This window comes from Protopterus annectens, chromosome 9.part0, assembly GCF_019279795.1.
Source record: "Protopterus annectens isolate FY-2018-M chromosome 9.part0, PAN1.0, whole genome shotgun sequence".
In the NCBI taxonomy this organism is placed as follows: Eukaryota; Metazoa; Chordata; order Ceratodontiformes; family Protopteridae; genus Protopterus; species Protopterus annectens.
Genome location: NC_056743.1, coordinates 299,188,501 through 299,205,878, shown reverse-complemented (window position 1 = coordinate 299,205,878; position 17,378 = coordinate 299,188,501). Strand labels below are relative to the sequence as shown.

The 17,378-nt window shown below is 38.5% G+C and overlaps 1 protein-coding gene across 1 annotated transcript in view; it reads right to left on the bottom strand.

The window, feature by feature from the left end:
* The window catches only part of LOC122811200 (EF-hand calcium-binding domain-containing protein 4B-like), a 1,881,211-nt gene that overhangs the window by 1,003,446 nt on the left and 860,387 nt on the right, over positions 1-17,378 (bottom strand). Inside the window, exon 3 of the mRNA XM_044082881.1 lies at positions 12,760-13,004. Within this exon, the coding sequence (XP_043938816.1) occupies positions 12,760-12,942 (183 nt within the window). The 5' untranslated portion in view covers positions 12,943-13,004. The remainder of the gene's footprint in view (positions 1-12,759; positions 13,005-17,378) is intronic.

Below are 17,378 nucleotides of genomic sequence, written 5' to 3'. Positions count from 1 at the left end.
CTGCACAAGGACTTAAATGTGTTACCAATACATGTAACCCTGAGTGAACTGCACAAGGACTTAAATGTGTTACCAATACATGTAACCCTGAGTGAACTGCACAAGGACTTAAATGTGTTACCAATACATGTAACCCTGAGTGAACTGCACAAGGACTTAAATGTGTTACCAATACATGTAACCCTGAGTGAACTGCACAAGGACTTAAATGTGTTACCAATACATGTAACCCTGAGTGAACTGCACAAGGACTTAAATGTGTTACCAATACATGTAACCCTGAGTGAACTGCACAAGGACTTAAATGTGTTACCAATACATGTAACCCTGAGTGAACTGCACAAGGACTTAAATGTGTTACCAATACATGTAACCCTGAGTGAACTGCACAAGGACTTAAATGTGTTACCAATACATGTAACCCTGAGTGAACTGCACAAGGACTTAAATGTGTTACCAATACATGTAACCCTGAGTGAACTGCACAAGGACTTAAATGTGTTACCAATACATGTAACCCTGAGTGAACTGCACAAGGACTTAAATGTGTTACCAATACATGTAACCCTGAGTGAACTGCACAAGGACTTAAATGTGTTACCAATACATGTAACCCTGAGTGAACTGCACAAGGACTTAAATGTGTTACCAATACATGTAACCCTGAGTGAACTGCACAAGGACTTAAATGTGTTACCAATACATGTAACCCTGAGTGAACTGCACAAGGACTTAAATGTGTTACCAATACATGTAACCCTGAGTGAACTGCACAAGGACTTAAATGTGTTACCAATACATGTAACCCTGAGTGAACTGCACAAGGACTTAAATGTGTTACCAATACATGTAACCCTGAGTGAACTGCACAAGGACTTAAATGTGTTACCAATACATGTAACCCTGAGTGAACTGCACAAGGACTTAAATGTGTTACCAATACATGTAACCCTGAGTGAACTGCACAAGGACTTAAATGTGTTACCAATACATGTAACCCTGAGTGAACTGCACAAGGACTTAAATGTGTTACCAATACATGTAACCCTGAGTGAACTGCACAAGGACTTAAATGTGTTACCAATACATGTAACCCTGAGTGAACTGCACAAGGACTTAAATGTGTTACCAATACATGTAACCCTGAGTGAACTGCACAAGGACTTAAATGTGTTACCAATACATGTAACCCTGAGTGAACTGCACAAGGACTTAAATGTGTTACCAATACATGTAACCCTGAGTGAACTGCACAAGGACTTAAATGTGTTACCAATACATGTAACCCTGAGTGAACTGCACAAGGACTTAAATGTGTTACCAATACATGTAACCCTGAGTGAACTGCACAAGGACTTAAATGTGTTACCAATACATGTAACCCTGAGTGAACTGCACAAGGACTTAAATGTGTTACCAATACATGTAACCCTGAGTGAACTGCACAAGGACTTAAATGTGTTACCAATACATGTAACCCTGAGTGAACTGCACAAGGACTTAAATGTGTTACCAATACATGTAACCCTGAGTGAACTGCACAAGGACTTAAATGTGTTACCAATACATGTAACCCTGAGTGAACTGCACAAGGACTTAAATGTGTTACCAATACATGTAACCCTGAGTGAACTGCACAAGGACTTAAATGTGTTACCAATACATGTAACCCTGAGTGAACTGCACAAGGACTTAAATGTGTTACCAATACATGTAACCCTGAGTGAACTGCACAAGGACTTAAATGTGTTACCAATACATGTAACCCTGAGTGAACTGCACAAGGACTTAAATGTGTTACCAATACATGTAACCCTGAGTGAACTGCACAAGGACTTAAATGTGTTACCAATACATGTAACCCTGAGTGAACTGCACAAGGACTTAAATGTGTTACCAATACATGTAACCCTGAGTGAACTGCACAAGGACTTAAATGTGTTACCAATACATGTAACCCTGAGTGAACTGCACAAGGACTTAAATGTGTTACCAATACATGTAACCCTGAGTGAACTGCACAAGGACTTAAATGTGTTACCAATACATGTAACCCTGAGTGAACTGCACAAGGACTTAAATGTGTTACCAATACATGTAACCCTGAGTGAACTGCACAAGGACTTAAATGTGTTACCAATACATGTAACCCTGAGTGAACTGCACAAGGACTTAAATGTGTTACCAATACATGTAACCCTGAGTGAACTGCACAAGGACTTAAATGTGTTACCAATACATGTAACCCTGAGTGAACTGCACAAGGACTTAAATGTGTTACCAATACATGTAACCCTGAGTGAACTGCACAAGGACTTAAATGTGTTACCAATACATGTAACCCTGAGTGAACTGCACAAGGACTTAAATGTGTTACCAATACATGTAACCCTGAGTGAACTGCACAAGGACTTAAATGTGTTACCAATACATGTAACCCTGAGTGAACTGCACAAGGACTTAAATGTGTTACCAATACATGTAACCCTGAGTGAACTGCACAAGGACTTAAATGTGTTACCAATACATGTAACCCTGAGTGAACTGCACAAGGACTTAAATGTGTTACCAATACATGTAACCCTGAGTGAACTGCACAAGGACTTAAATGTGTTACCAATACATGTAACCCTGAGTGAACTGCACAAGGACTTAAATGTGTTACCAATACATGTAACCCTGAGTGAACTGCACAAGGACTTAAATGTGTTACCAATACATGTAACCCTGAGTGAACTGCACAAGGACTTAAATGTGTTACCAATACATGTAACCCTGAGTGAACTGCACAAGGACTTAAATGTGTTACCAATACATGTAACCCTGAGTGAACTGCACAAGGACTTAAATGTGTTACCAATACATGTAACCCTGAGTGAACTGCACAAGGACTTAAATGTGTTACCAATACATGTAACCCTGAGTGAACTGCACAAGGACTTAAATGTGTTACCAATACATGTAACCCTGAGTGAACTGCACAAGGACTTAAATGTGTTACCAATACATGTAACCCTGAGTGAACTGCACAAGGACTTAAATGTGTTACCAATACATGTAACCCTGAGTGAACTGCACAAGGACTTAAATGTGTTACCAATACATGTAACCCTGAGTGAACTGCACAAGGACTTAAATGTGTTACCAATACATGTAACCCTGAGTGAACTGCACAAGGACTTAAATGTGTTACCAATACATGTAACCCTGAGTGAACTGCACAAGGACTTAAATGTGTTACCAATACATGTAACCCTGAGTGAACTGCACAAGGACTTAAATGTGTTACCAATACATGTAACCCTGAGTGAACTGCACAAGGACTTAAATGTGTTACCAATACATGTAACCCTGAGTGAACTGCACAAGGACTTAAATGTGTTACCAATACATGTAACCCTGAGTGAACTGCACAAGGACTTAAATGTGTTACCAATACATGTAACCCTGAGTGAACTGCACAAGGACTTAAATGTGTTACCAATACATGTAACCCTGAGTGAACTGCACAAGGACTTAAATGTGTTACCAATACATGTAACCCTGAGTGAACTGCACAAGGACTTAAATGTGTTACCAATACATGTAACCCTGAGTGAACTGCACAAGGACTTAAATGTGTTACCAATACATGTAACCCTGAGTGAACTGCACAAGGACTTAAATGTGTTACCAATACATGTAACCCTGAGTGAACTGCACAAGGACTTAAATGTGTTACCAATACATGTAACCCTGAGTGAACTGCACAAGGACTTAAATGTGTTACCAATACATGTAACCCTGAGTGAACTGCACAAGGACTTAAATGTGTTACCAATACATGTAACCCTGAGTGAACTGCACAAGGACTTAAATGTGTTACCAATACATGTAACCCTGAGTGAACTGCACAAGGACTTAAATGTGTTACCAATACATGTAACCCTGAGTGAACTGCACAAGGACTTAAATGTGTTACCAATACATGTAACCCTGAGTGAACTGCACAAGGACTTAAATGTGTTACCAATACATGTAACCCTGAGTGAACTGCACAAGGACTTAAATGTGTTACCAATACATGTAACCCTGAGTGAACTGCACAAGGACTTAAATGTGTTACCAATACATGTAACCCTGAGTGAACTGCACAAGGACTTAAATGTGTTACCAATACATGTAACCCTGAGTGAACTGCACAAGGACTTAAATGTGTTACCAATACATGTAACCCTGAGTGAACTGCACAAGGACTTAAATGTGTTACCAATACATGTAACCCTGAGTGAACTGCACAAGGACTTAAATGTGTTACCAATACATGTAACCCTGAGTGAACTGCACAAGGACTTAAATGTGTTACCAATACATGTAACCCTGAGTGAACTGCACAAGGACTTAAATGTGTTACCAATACATGTAACCCTGAGTGAACTGCACAAGGACTTAAATGTGTTACCAATACATGTAACCCTGAGTGAACTGCACAAGGACTTAAATGTGTTACCAATACATGTAACCCTGAGTGAACTGCACAAGGACTTAAATGTGTTACCAATACATGTAACCCTGAGTGAACTGCACAAGGACTTAAATGTGTTACCAATACATGTAACCCTGAGTGAACTGCACAAGGACTTAAATGTGTTACCAATACATGTAACCCTGAGTGAACTGCACAAGGACTTAAATGTGTTACCAATACATGTAACCCTGAGTGAACTGCACAAGGACTTAAATGTGTTACCAATACATGTAACCCTGAGTGAACTGCACAAGGACTTAAATGTGTTACCAATACATGTAACCCTGAGTGAACTGCACAAGGACTTAAATGTGTTACCAATACATGTAACCCTGAGTGAACTGCACAAGGACTTAAATGTGTTACCAATACATGTAACCCTGAGTGAACTGCACAAGGACTTAAATGTGTTACCAATACATGTAACCCTGAGTGAACTGCACAAGGACTTAAATGTGTTACCAATACATGTAACCCTGAGTGAACTGCACAAGGACTTAAATGTGTTACCAATACATGTAACCCTGAGTGAACTGCACAAGGACTTAAATGTGTTACCAATACATGTAACCCTGAGTGAACTGCACAAGGACTTAAATGTGTTACCAATACATGTAACCCTGAGTGAACTGCACAAGGACTTAAATGTGTTACCAATACATGTAACCCTGAGTGAACTGCACAAGGACTTAAATGTGTTACCAATACATGTAACCCTGAGTGAACTGCACAAGGACTTAAATGTGTTACCAATACATGTAACCCTGAGTGAACTGCACAAGGACTTAAATGTGTTACCAATACATGTAACCCTGAGTGAACTGCACAAGGACTTAAATGTGTTACCAATACATGTAACCCTGAGTGAACTGCACAAGGACTTAAATGTGTTACCAATACATGTAACCCTGAGTGAACTGCACAAGGACTTAAATGTGTTACCAATACATGTAACCCTGAGTGAACTGCACAAGGACTTAAATGTGTTACCAATACATGTAACCCTGAGTGAACTGCACAAGGACTTAAATGTGTTACCAATACATGTAACCCTGAGTGAACTGCACAAGGACTTAAATGTGTTACCAATACATGTAACCCTGAGTGAACTGCACAAGGACTTAAATGTGTTACCAATACATGTAACCCTGAGTGAACTGCACAAGGACTTAAATGTGTTACCAATACATGTAACCCTGAGTGAACTGCACAAGGACTTAAATGTGTTACCAATACATGTAACCCTGAGTGAACTGCACAAGGACTTAAATGTGTTACCAATACATGTAACCCTGAGTGAACTGCACAAGGACTTAAATGTGTTACCAATACATGTAACCCTGAGTGAACTGCACAAGGACTTAAATGTGTTACCAATACATGTAACCCTGAGTGAACTGCACAAGGACTTAAATGTGTTACCAATACATGTAACCCTGAGTGAACTGCACAAGGACTTAAATGTGTTACCAATACATGTAACCCTGAGTGAACTGCACAAGGACTTAAATGTGTTACCAATACATGTAACCCTGAGTGAACTGCACAAGGACTTAAATGTGTTACCAATACATGTAACCCTGAGTGAACTGCACAAGGACTTAAATGTGTTACCAATACATGTAACCCTGAGTGAACTGCACAAGGACTTAAATGTGTTACCAATACATGTAACCCTGAGTGAACTGCACAAGGACTTAAATGTGTTACCAATACATGTAACCCTGAGTGAACTGCACAAGGACTTAAATGTGTTACCAATACATGTAACCCTGAGTGAACTGCACAAGGACTTAAATGTGTTACCAATACATGTAACCCTGAGTGAACTGCACAAGGACTTAAATGTGTTACCAATACATGTAACCCTGAGTGAACTGCACAAGGACTTAAATGTGTTACCAATACATGTAACCCTGAGTGAACTGCACAAGGACTTAAATGTGTTACCAATACATGTAACCCTGAGTGAACTGCACAAGGACTTAAATGTGTTACCAATACATGTAACCCTGAGTGAACTGCACAAGGACTTAAATGTGTTACCAATACATGTAACCCTGAGTGAACTGCACAAGGACTTAAATGTGTTACCAATACATGTAACCCTGAGTGAACTGCACAAGGACTTAAATGTGTTACCAATACATGTAACCCTGAGTGAACTGCACAAGGACTTAAATGTGTTACCAATACATGTAACCCTGAGTGAACTGCACAAGGACTTAAATGTGTTACCAATACATGTAACCCTGAGTGAACTGCACAAGGACTTAAATGTGTTACCAATACATGTAACCCTGAGTGAACTGCACAAGGACTTAAATGTGTTACCAATACATGTAACCCTGAGTGAACTGCACAAGGACTTAAATGTGTTACCAATACATGTAACCCTGAGTGAACTGCACAAGGACTTAAATGTGTTACCAATACATGTAACCCTGAGTGAACTGCACAAGGACTTAAATGTGTTACCAATACATGTAACCCTGAGTGAACTGCACAAGGACTTAAATGTGTTACCAATACATGTAACCCTGAGTGAACTGCACAAGGACTTAAATGTGTTACCAATACATGTAACCCTGAGTGAACTGCACAAGGACTTAAATGTGTTACCAATACATGTAACCCTGAGTGAACTGCACAAGGACTTAAATGTGTTACCAATACATGTAACCCTGAGTGAACTGCACAAGGACTTAAATGTGTTACCAATACATGTAACCCTGAGTGAACTGCACAAGGACTTAAATGTGTTACCAATACATGTAACCCTGAGTGAACTGCACAAGGACTTAAATGTGTTACCAATACATGTAACCCTGAGTGAACTGCACAAGGACTTAAATGTGTTACCAATACATGTAACCCTGAGTGAACTGCACAAGGACTTAAATGTGTTACCAATACATGTAACCCTGAGTGAACTGCACAAGGACTTAAATGTGTTACCAATACATGTAACCCTGAGTGAACTGCACAAGGACTTAAATGTGTTACCAATACATGTAACCCTGAGTGAACTGCACAAGGACTTAAATGTGTTACCAATACATGTAACCCTGAGTGAACTGCACAAGGACTTAAATGTGTTACCAATACATGTAACCCTGAGTGAACTGCACAAGGACTTAAATGTGTTACCAATACATGTAACCCTGAGTGAACTGCACAAGGACTTAAATGTGTTACCAATACATGTAACCCTGAGTGAACTGCACAAGGACTTAAATGTGTTACCAATACATGTAACCCTGGGGGAACTGCACAAGGACTTAAATGTGTTACCAATACATGTAACCCTGAGTGAACTGCACAAGGACTTAAATGTGTTACCAATACATGTAACCCTGAGTGAACTGTACAAGGACTTAAATGTGTTACCAATACATGTAACCCTGGGGGAACTGCACAAGGACTTAAATGTGTTACCAATACATGTAACCCTGAGTGAACTGCACAAGGACTTAAATGTGTTACCAATACATGTAATCCTGAGGGAACTGCACAAGGACTTAAATGTGTTACCAATACATGTAACCCTGAGTGAACTGCACAAGGACTTAAATGTGTTACCAATACATGTAACCCTGAGTGACCTGTACAAGGACTTAAATGTGTTACCAATACATGTAACCCTGAGTGAACTGCACAATGACTTAAATGTGTTACCAATACATGTAACCCTGAGTGAACTGCACAAGGACTTAAATGTGTTACCAATACATGTAACCCTGAGTGAACTGCACAATGACTTAAATGTGTTACCAATACATGTAACCCTGAGTGAACTGCACAAGGACTTAAATGTGTTACCAATACATGTAACCCTGAGTGAACTGCACAAGGACTTAAATGTGTTACCAATACATGTAACCCTGAGTGAACTGCACAAGGACTTAAATGTGTTACCAATACATGTAACCCTGAGTGAACTGCACAAGGACTTAAATATGTTACCAATACATGTAATCCTGAGTGAACTGCACAAGGACTTAAATGTGTTACCAATACATGTAACCCTGGGGGAACTGCACAAGGACTTAAATGTGTTACCAATACATGTAACCCTGAGTGAACTGCACAAGGACTTAAATGTGTTACCAATACATGTAACCCTGAGTGAACTGTACAAGGACTTAAATGTGTTACCAATACATGTAACCCTGAGTGAACTGCACAAGGACTTAAATGTGTTACCAATACATGTAACCCTGAGTGAACTGCACAAGGACTTAAATGTGTTACCAATACATGTAATCCTGAGTGAACTGCACAAGGACTTAAATTTGTTACCAATACATGTAACCCTGAGTGAACTGCACAAGGACTTAAATGTGTTACCAATACATGTAACCCTGGGGGAACTGCACAAGGAGACAACTCTGGGCACACTGTGTGTGCTGTAAAGAGCACTCTTAGATACAAAGAATGAAGCAATACAGATTTCATGAATTTTAATTATGTCCTGACATAAGACTGGGGTCCATTTCTGTCAAGATATGTTTAAAAAAAAAAAGTCTAAGCATTTGGATACATTAACATGCAGCAACTGGTCACCACCTTGTTTCATTATAAGGGTATATACTGTGTATAAAGGAGACTAGTATGTTTGGGTGGGGACTCTAACTTCACACAACACCTGTACTTAATTGTGTAACCAGAAGGAAAGCCCTAGTTACAACACAAACCTGAGTGAGAGCATGTAAAAAGAAAAAGAAAAAAATAGCAAATTGCTACTGAATTCCTAATATGCTGGGTGCATGCAGGGGTCTGTTTTAACTTGGCTGATGTTATAAAATTAGTAGTCCCTATCCAATGGCTTTTTTAGACATGCAGACGACTTCTTCTTCTTCTTTCACCTTTTCCCGGTTAGGGGGTCGCCACAGTGGATCACCTGTCCACTCATGATTAGCAGTAGAGTTTTATGGCGTCGAGTTGCCAGCCCAGCGCCCAACCTTCCACAGAAGGCACACACACTCACACACTCACACCTAGGGTGAATTTAGAGTGTCCAATCCACCTACAGCATGTCTTTGGGATGTGGGAGGAAACCCGAGCACCCGAAGGAAACCCATGAGACCAGACTGAGGACATGCAGACTCCGCACAGAAGACACCCCAGCCAAGCCAAGGATCAAACCTGTGGAACCTCTCTACCTACTACTACTGCTGCTACTGGAACTATATATGTGTGGCTTTCTTCTAGAAAAGATGCAAAATGCACACCAATCCAAATGTATTCCTGTCTTTGAAAGTGGTCCATTGGATATAAAAACAACCCATCGTTTTAAAGTCTGGCATTGTATGCTTGTAATGCCACCTAGACAAAGGACAGCAACTGATATCAAACAACATTAAAAAGACCTTTAGCCAATCTCTAAATATTCTTTGCCCAAATCTAAAAACTTGCAAGAGCTGTACAATCTAAAGTAACTTTACATCTGAGAATAGTTTAAAAGATGCTATGGGTTTTAGCCTTCAATAGCAAGTGTTTTTTTAATCTAGCTCAAAAGCTAATGTTTTCCAGCAGTAAAAGATATTTACTTCTGCTAGCATAACACAGGATGAAGCCTAAGTCTGAAAAACACATGAATATTAGAACACTAACAACACATCTTGCAAGTCACAATTTCACTTCATCACCAAGAAAACAGAAATCTTAATTTTCTCAGTGTTCTGTGATATTCAGAGAATGTAACAGTGAAAAATCTAAAAGATGCTCTATGAAGAAATCTGTTCTCACTAATTCTGATCACTACTCCACCTTGTTTACAAATTGTCTTAGTGCTAACTTGTGCCTTACTGCCTCCTACTTCATCCTTAAAAATTGCCTTAGGTCTGTCCCATGACATTCTGTAACCAGATACTATTTCTGAGTCCATTCATTTTGGAAAAGGACTGCGACGGTTTCATCCATGCTATAGAATCACTGTGGGGAAAAAAGTTATAATCTCCTGTGTACTTCTGATGCAGAACCTGCACAAATTCAGGCTTAAATGTATATCAGAATGTGTAAGAACTTACTTATATAGCAAAGTATCTATGTTTTCCCTACCCACCTACCTACCTGTAAAGGGACATAGAGTCAAGGACAGAATACTTAAATATATAACAACAACTAGTTGCTTCATAGTCCCTTGATGCACTTAAATGCACGGGTTTAGCACATGAATTGTTCAGTATGAAGAAACAGTCCTTTTGGTAAGAATGAGTGAAATACTGAGCACATATAATTAGAAATGCTAGTCTGAAGCATTCATTTTGAAACACTGAAATAGGCACCATTATTTGCTACTAAGATAAGCAACATTATTGTAGATGGAACAAAGAAAGAATAAGAGAAGAACTAGAATGCTAATTTAAAAAGCAGGTTAACCATTCGAAAAATGACATGGCGGGGTGCAAGCCAACAGCATCAAAATGAAGTCTAAAATTCACTGTTCTCTTGTGTTTTGAGTCTTTTTTGTCATTTCAGAACTCACTTTTTATGAGTCTTGACATCTGAATAGCAAGTTGCCTGGTAGTCATTAGTTACAAAATGCAAGCTTGAATGCTGGTAGCTACAAAGGTGAAATACAATGGTTTCATCTCTTATGAATGATTGCATACAGAAGCTTGCAATGATTCCTAATCTGGCTTTAGCTAATGACGCAGATGACTGAAGTATTAAGCCCTAAACTGCATCAGCAGTAGGAGAGGTTAGGATGAAGGCCAGGTGACTGGCATGCAGCTGATGAAAGGTAGCAGCAAGACACGAGGGGAACCAATAATAAAGGAAGTAGCCCTTCTTTCAGTGATGCAACAGGTAGCCTTCCAACTTTCTGCTCCTGGCTGTTGACCACAAGTGACTTAAAATATGTCATAACTAATCAAGCAACAAACAATGTGCTGTAAACAAGGAAAGCAGAAATAGTTTAATAGCTTATAAGCTTCAGTGCACAAATTTTTGTCTCAGACAGAAAAATTAATTTGTTCATGGGGACCCAGGGCACAAGGGAGAAGCAAAGGGAAAATACATCCTGGTCACGATAATTTAAGGCAGCAAATCTTATGAGTCACATAATATGTACTGCAGGGTGGTACACTGGTGAGGTGAGTGGCATTCTGCCTCATAGCAAGACGTTCTCCACTTCTACTGTAGGCTGAGATTCCTTGTGCCAGGAGTCTGTATTGTCCTTCCTGTGTCTACATTCATTTTCTTATCTGTCTTCCTCCCATCTCCCAAAAGCTTGCCAGAAATGCTCAAAATATGCATGAAGTCTGTGACAAAGTTCAATTTTGAAACAGACCAGATCAGATTGCAATACCTTGCAATCATTAGTCCTCTTAATTCTGTAAAAGGGGAAGGTGGGCTATTAGAAAACTGATGAATATATGGAAGAGATGAATGGATGCATGCACATATACTCCAATCAAAGGCAGCAGGAGAATTAAATGATGAGCTGTAATATGATCTGATGCGACATCTTAAATAGTAATAAAAAGATGGCAGTCATCAAAGAGGAGCAAAAAATGAAAATTAAAATATTACTTTAAGCCCTTGCAACTAGCTGCATATAGCCCCTGCTTCACAAATAGATGTGTATAAGTAACACAAATGGCATGTGATTATTTCTAAGCAGCAAATGATGTACCCAGATTTTATACTATTAAAATTTTGTTTCATTCAGAGTTATTAATAGGAAAGGGAATCACAATAAAATAAGAGTACACAATACATAACAATAGTTTCACATTTCATGCACAATGGCTGAATGTTAATATTCAACAATAAAAGCTTCCCAGCAGGTAAAAGTACACTGTGCCAATTCTTTTCTTTCAGTTCCATGCTTTTATTTTACACCAATAGTCTCATCCAGTCATGGTTCACATAACTATAGCAAGACTGACAGAGCAACAGAGCCTTTGGGAAACAGATTGACAGTACAAAAATGTTATCAAATACAAAGGGAAGATAAAGAGATGCTAATACTAACATCAGTGCTGCTCTCTTCCCTAATGTGCCAATATTTTGAAATGCAAGTCGGTTCTTCACCAAGACAAGCAACCGGAACCTCATGGAGACATTTTTTTCTGAGTTTTGAGTACCCATTTAAGACAAACACATGAATTTTTGAGGAAACATCCATTTTGATGTGGAAGTTTATAAAGTTATATAATGACTCATTATAGGAAGATGAAAAAATATCTCAATGAAATTTATATAGCAAAAGTTAAGGAGAACGGATAGATGGTTCGACTTACCTGCATATCCCTCTTGGTTATAAACCCCTTTTCTTCCTTGTCACACTGCTGGAACAGCTCCCTTGCCTTTTCCAACATCTCCTGTTGCACATTTTCTGTCTTCGCTTTGCTCTGAGAGGCTATGGCACCATCTCCACCATGTATCTTCCCCATTATATGCTTCGTAAGACGACGGCTAGTCATTTCCTCGTCCTGCACTTAAATGCTTTGTGAATATTCTGCACTTCCAGCAGTAAATGTAAAATCTGTGAATTAATAAATACACAGACATTAAAAAAGAAAAGCAAAAACATCAACTTTGCTTCACTGCAGCCTCCTCTTATTTACAGTTCCCTAGCAACAAACCTACTTCATCGGGTCGTAGAGGATGATTAATGCTAGAGAGAAAGAAGGAAATAAACAGATTGGAAAGTGTAGAAAACAAAAATACAATTATAAGAATTATTTGATACCGTTTCTTGGTAGAACAGCATCATATAACCTCATGTAGAAACATTTTTCCCCAAACGGCTTACATGCAGTGTTGTCAAAAAAAAAAAATGAAAAAAAAAAAAATTAAATAGTACCGCTTTTTTCTCTGCACTGTAGAAAGAAATACATGTGACACTTATAAAACCCAAGAGAACATGTTTTTGCTATGACAATATTCAGGTCTTTTCTATCACCTGAATGACAGCCACATGGTTTTAAAGAAGTCCAAATTGCTAGAGTAACTAGTTTAATATCTTCTGCTCAGTGAGCCCAGCCTACACATGAAGAGTAATGCATATCTGGCTCAAGTTCTATATGTGATATTTCTGTCTGGTGTGCATCTGCACACTTATGGATGGGGACACACAGACACACCTCTTAAATATAAAGATTCAGTGTTTCATTTTTATATGCAAGTCATCTGTTATTTGTTCCACAGATTTTATTCCACATAGCCACTTCTTTATTCTGTTATTATAACCTACATTCAAAGCCATTCATGTAAAAAAATATGAATGTAGCTCAAGTGTCATTAAATACAAGCAGGTATAATATATGCTACATAACTGGATATCTGGCATTTCTCTGCTGTCATGACTGAGCATGTTTCACTGATGTAGCTGGTGCTTTAATATGCAAAGGATAATACAGCAATAAACCATAACCGAGAGTAAGTAACTCATATTTCACCCTCAGTAGGAAAGGTTGTTGTCTGATTACAGCAGTATAGCCCTAAAAAAGAACAAAATAGTGGTTCCAGTGTAGAAAAAGGTATAAATTATCCCTAGTCTTACAAACATATTCTGCTATTACACAACGGTACTATTAAAAACAAAAATGTCTAGCCTTTTTTTAATAACAATATCAAGGTTCCAGGTTGAGATTTCTGCAAAGATGTCAAAGAGTGGGGAAGGCTCCTAGACATACTGCTTATACCATTTAATTGCTACACATTCTCAGCCCATACTGGTAATGCTGGCTATGGCACTGTTAATATAGCATCATTAAAGTTAGTGGATAACACAAAGTTACTGTCAGAGAGTGTGTGAAGAAGTATGCAAATCTTTTTCAAAACACAAAATGGAATTGTGTTTATTTATTTTCTTATTATATTATGTTGGAAGCGGTTTCTCCAGCTTAAAAATGTTTTTACATTAGTTTTGTCAGTTAGTAGTAATTAGACATATTTATATGTTTCAGTTGTTTTGGGTGCCTGCACCAATATTTGTTTCACTGCAGCTACAAAGCTATGGATGTCATGATAGCAATTCACCATTCTGAGCATGGATTTGACTCTTCAACTTCATATAATATATATATAAAAATCTAGGTGGGCTTTAGAAAAAAAAAACATTAATCTGATAATTATCAAATAGGCATGATTCCCCAAAGTTGGAAGTTTTTATTTTTAATAGGATTACTCTGCACCCAAAAGGAGTAAAACCTTATTGAAATCAGGATCTGCCCTATGTGAGACTTCTAGGCAGCCTGTATACGACTTCTTCCTCAATGCCCCCAAAAGACACATCACATGTATCCTATCCATCCACGAGAAGCTAACAATTATATTCAGTACGTTGGCTGAGCCTGATCTGGCATTTCTATTGGCTGAGCATGATCTGGCATTTCTAATGCAAACTTAGCTGTATGCCAACATTGGTTACATCATGCTAAGGCCATTTCATCTGCTTTATCTATTACACACTGCCCTGGGAAGGGCAAGACTGTATATGATTTGGACTAGTACTTGGACTAATCCAAGTGCCTGTGGAAACACTGACACTTCTGAATGTCCTTAGGGCAGGCCACAAATGCAGACTTCCTATCATCTATTCAGTCTAACAATGGAAGACATTTCAGTAAGAGTTTTATGACTTCCTTGTTGATAAAATTCCGGAACACCTGATTTAGTTAGTTCCGAGTTATTTTAATATCGTACTAGGTGATCAGTCCATGACTTTGGTTAGCAACATCCTTTTATTTATAAAACAGCAGGGTTTTGATCAGATGATTATTACCACTGTGACCCAGAGTAAAGGACATTCTTTTAACTTAGTGTTCCAGCTGATAATGGCCACCTCTGAACTGAGGACAGAACCACAAACTGTCTTCTTTACAATCTTGGTCTCAAAATCATGAACTGTTCCACGTACAAGAAGCTGAAAATGAAATAAGTGCAGATATGATACCTCTAATTAATTAATTATCTCCTTGATGGTGCTGGTAAAGATTATCTTGGAATCATAGTCTCAAACTCAAATCCTCATTCTCATGGGATTTTAGAGTGTCATGGAACAACAGTGAACTGTGAACTCCACTACCTTATGCAGACTGAGCAGAGACTAAGGCAATATCAGGATGGCCAAGACCAACCTTCCTGAAGAAGTGCTTAAGCATGATTAGCAACATGCATTCTATCAAGCAGAAATCCATGTTAAGAAGGTTATGTTGTGGTTGTTATATATGGGGCATATACCTTTAAATTTAATGAGACAACATGAGTGATTAACATGCCATTTGCTACTGCACTAGTTCCATAGCTCTCAACCTTCCATCTTCAAAATGAGGAACACTCGGGTTCATAATGTAGAACAAAATGGGCAAAATGTGGAACACATACTAATGGATTACTAACAACTTCAACTAGGAAGGTCCCAGGATGCTTAAAATATGCTGGTTTTACTTATAATGGAGATCCTTTAATGAATTAATATGATTAATTTCTATTTACCATGGATTCCCCTTAAAAAAAATAACTAACACTGAATGTGTGACAGACTCTTTCAATGTGGAACTTTGAGGAACTTCGAGGAACATGAACTTTTTAAGACCCCAAATGAGGTATGTTCCTCGTAATGAGGTAAACTTGAGAGGTATGACTAGTTCTACTGAATTCAGATTTCAGAACAGATGTGATGGAGGTCAGATCACATATGGCTTCTGTATTATTTGCAAATCTATCTGACATAGCATTGTGTCAAAGCAGAGAAAATATATGTCAGAAATGAATAATGCAGCTGCTGAAATATAAAAGTATATTTGTTCTTGTTTGTATGTTTGGAAATTCATAAGAGTAATTATCAATAGAAAATATCTTACTATTTTTCTAGAGTTCTTGTGCTGGCAGAAGGGAGTTGAGCTGAAAACTGGAAGCTGTATATCCAGCAACATGATTTATTCCTTAATACAATGGGGACTAGATGAATATCTGCAATTTTGAATGTTCCTAAGGGGAAGCCCTAAACATGTCAAAAATTGTTTACTTTATTTTTTTTTCCATTTAAGAAAAGAAACACCTGTAGAGTAAAATTTGATAACTGTTGCCACCCCAAAAAGAATTTGTTATTTATTAGACATTTGTTCTTTACAAATAGTCATTAAAAAGCTATAGATTCATATGATACTGACTTGAAGAAAACAGCCAAAGGCAGTTTGTGGAGCTGCATGACTCTCTAACAGGAGACAAAACTTGTGGTATAAGGATAATATGAAACAAGAGGCAAACTTTTAAGAGTTACAGGCAAGATCACAGGAGTACTAGACTATCAACCTGGAGGTCGTTTCAAGCCTAGCTGTTTCATCCCAATGTAATACCATAGATACTCCAGTCAATACCTAGGACTGTATTTAGTAATGACTGCCTATGGCCAGGAGGATTGTGGGCGCTATCCTCAGTAAGAATTTATAGTGCCCCATCCACTTGTCCAGGTTCCTTTTGAACAGCATCATAGAGGTGCTCTGTTTCACATGAATTGGTAGGCTATTCCAAAAATATGGCAGTTGCTGGGAGGAAAATCTGTCCCTTCAGCATCTCCTACTCAAGTTGCAGGCCATATTTAGGTCCCTGGAACTGGTAGCTCTAGTCCTGTTTGATTTATAGATGTACAGGAAATTCATTAGGTTTGAGTATTAGCTTACTCTGTAAGCCAGGAATATGTCTCCCCTATGAAGTCTATGCAACACAGAGTGTAGTGATAGTGGAAGGGACTTTAGTTGGTCTCTGTAAGTCATGTGCTAGAGTCCCTTATCTTTTTTGTTGGAAACCTCTGAGGTCTTTCCAATTGCTGCAGGTGCTTTGTACGATACATGCCAAAATGAGTGTTATACTCAATTATGGGCCTGATTAGTGGCAAGTATAGAGGGGTTAT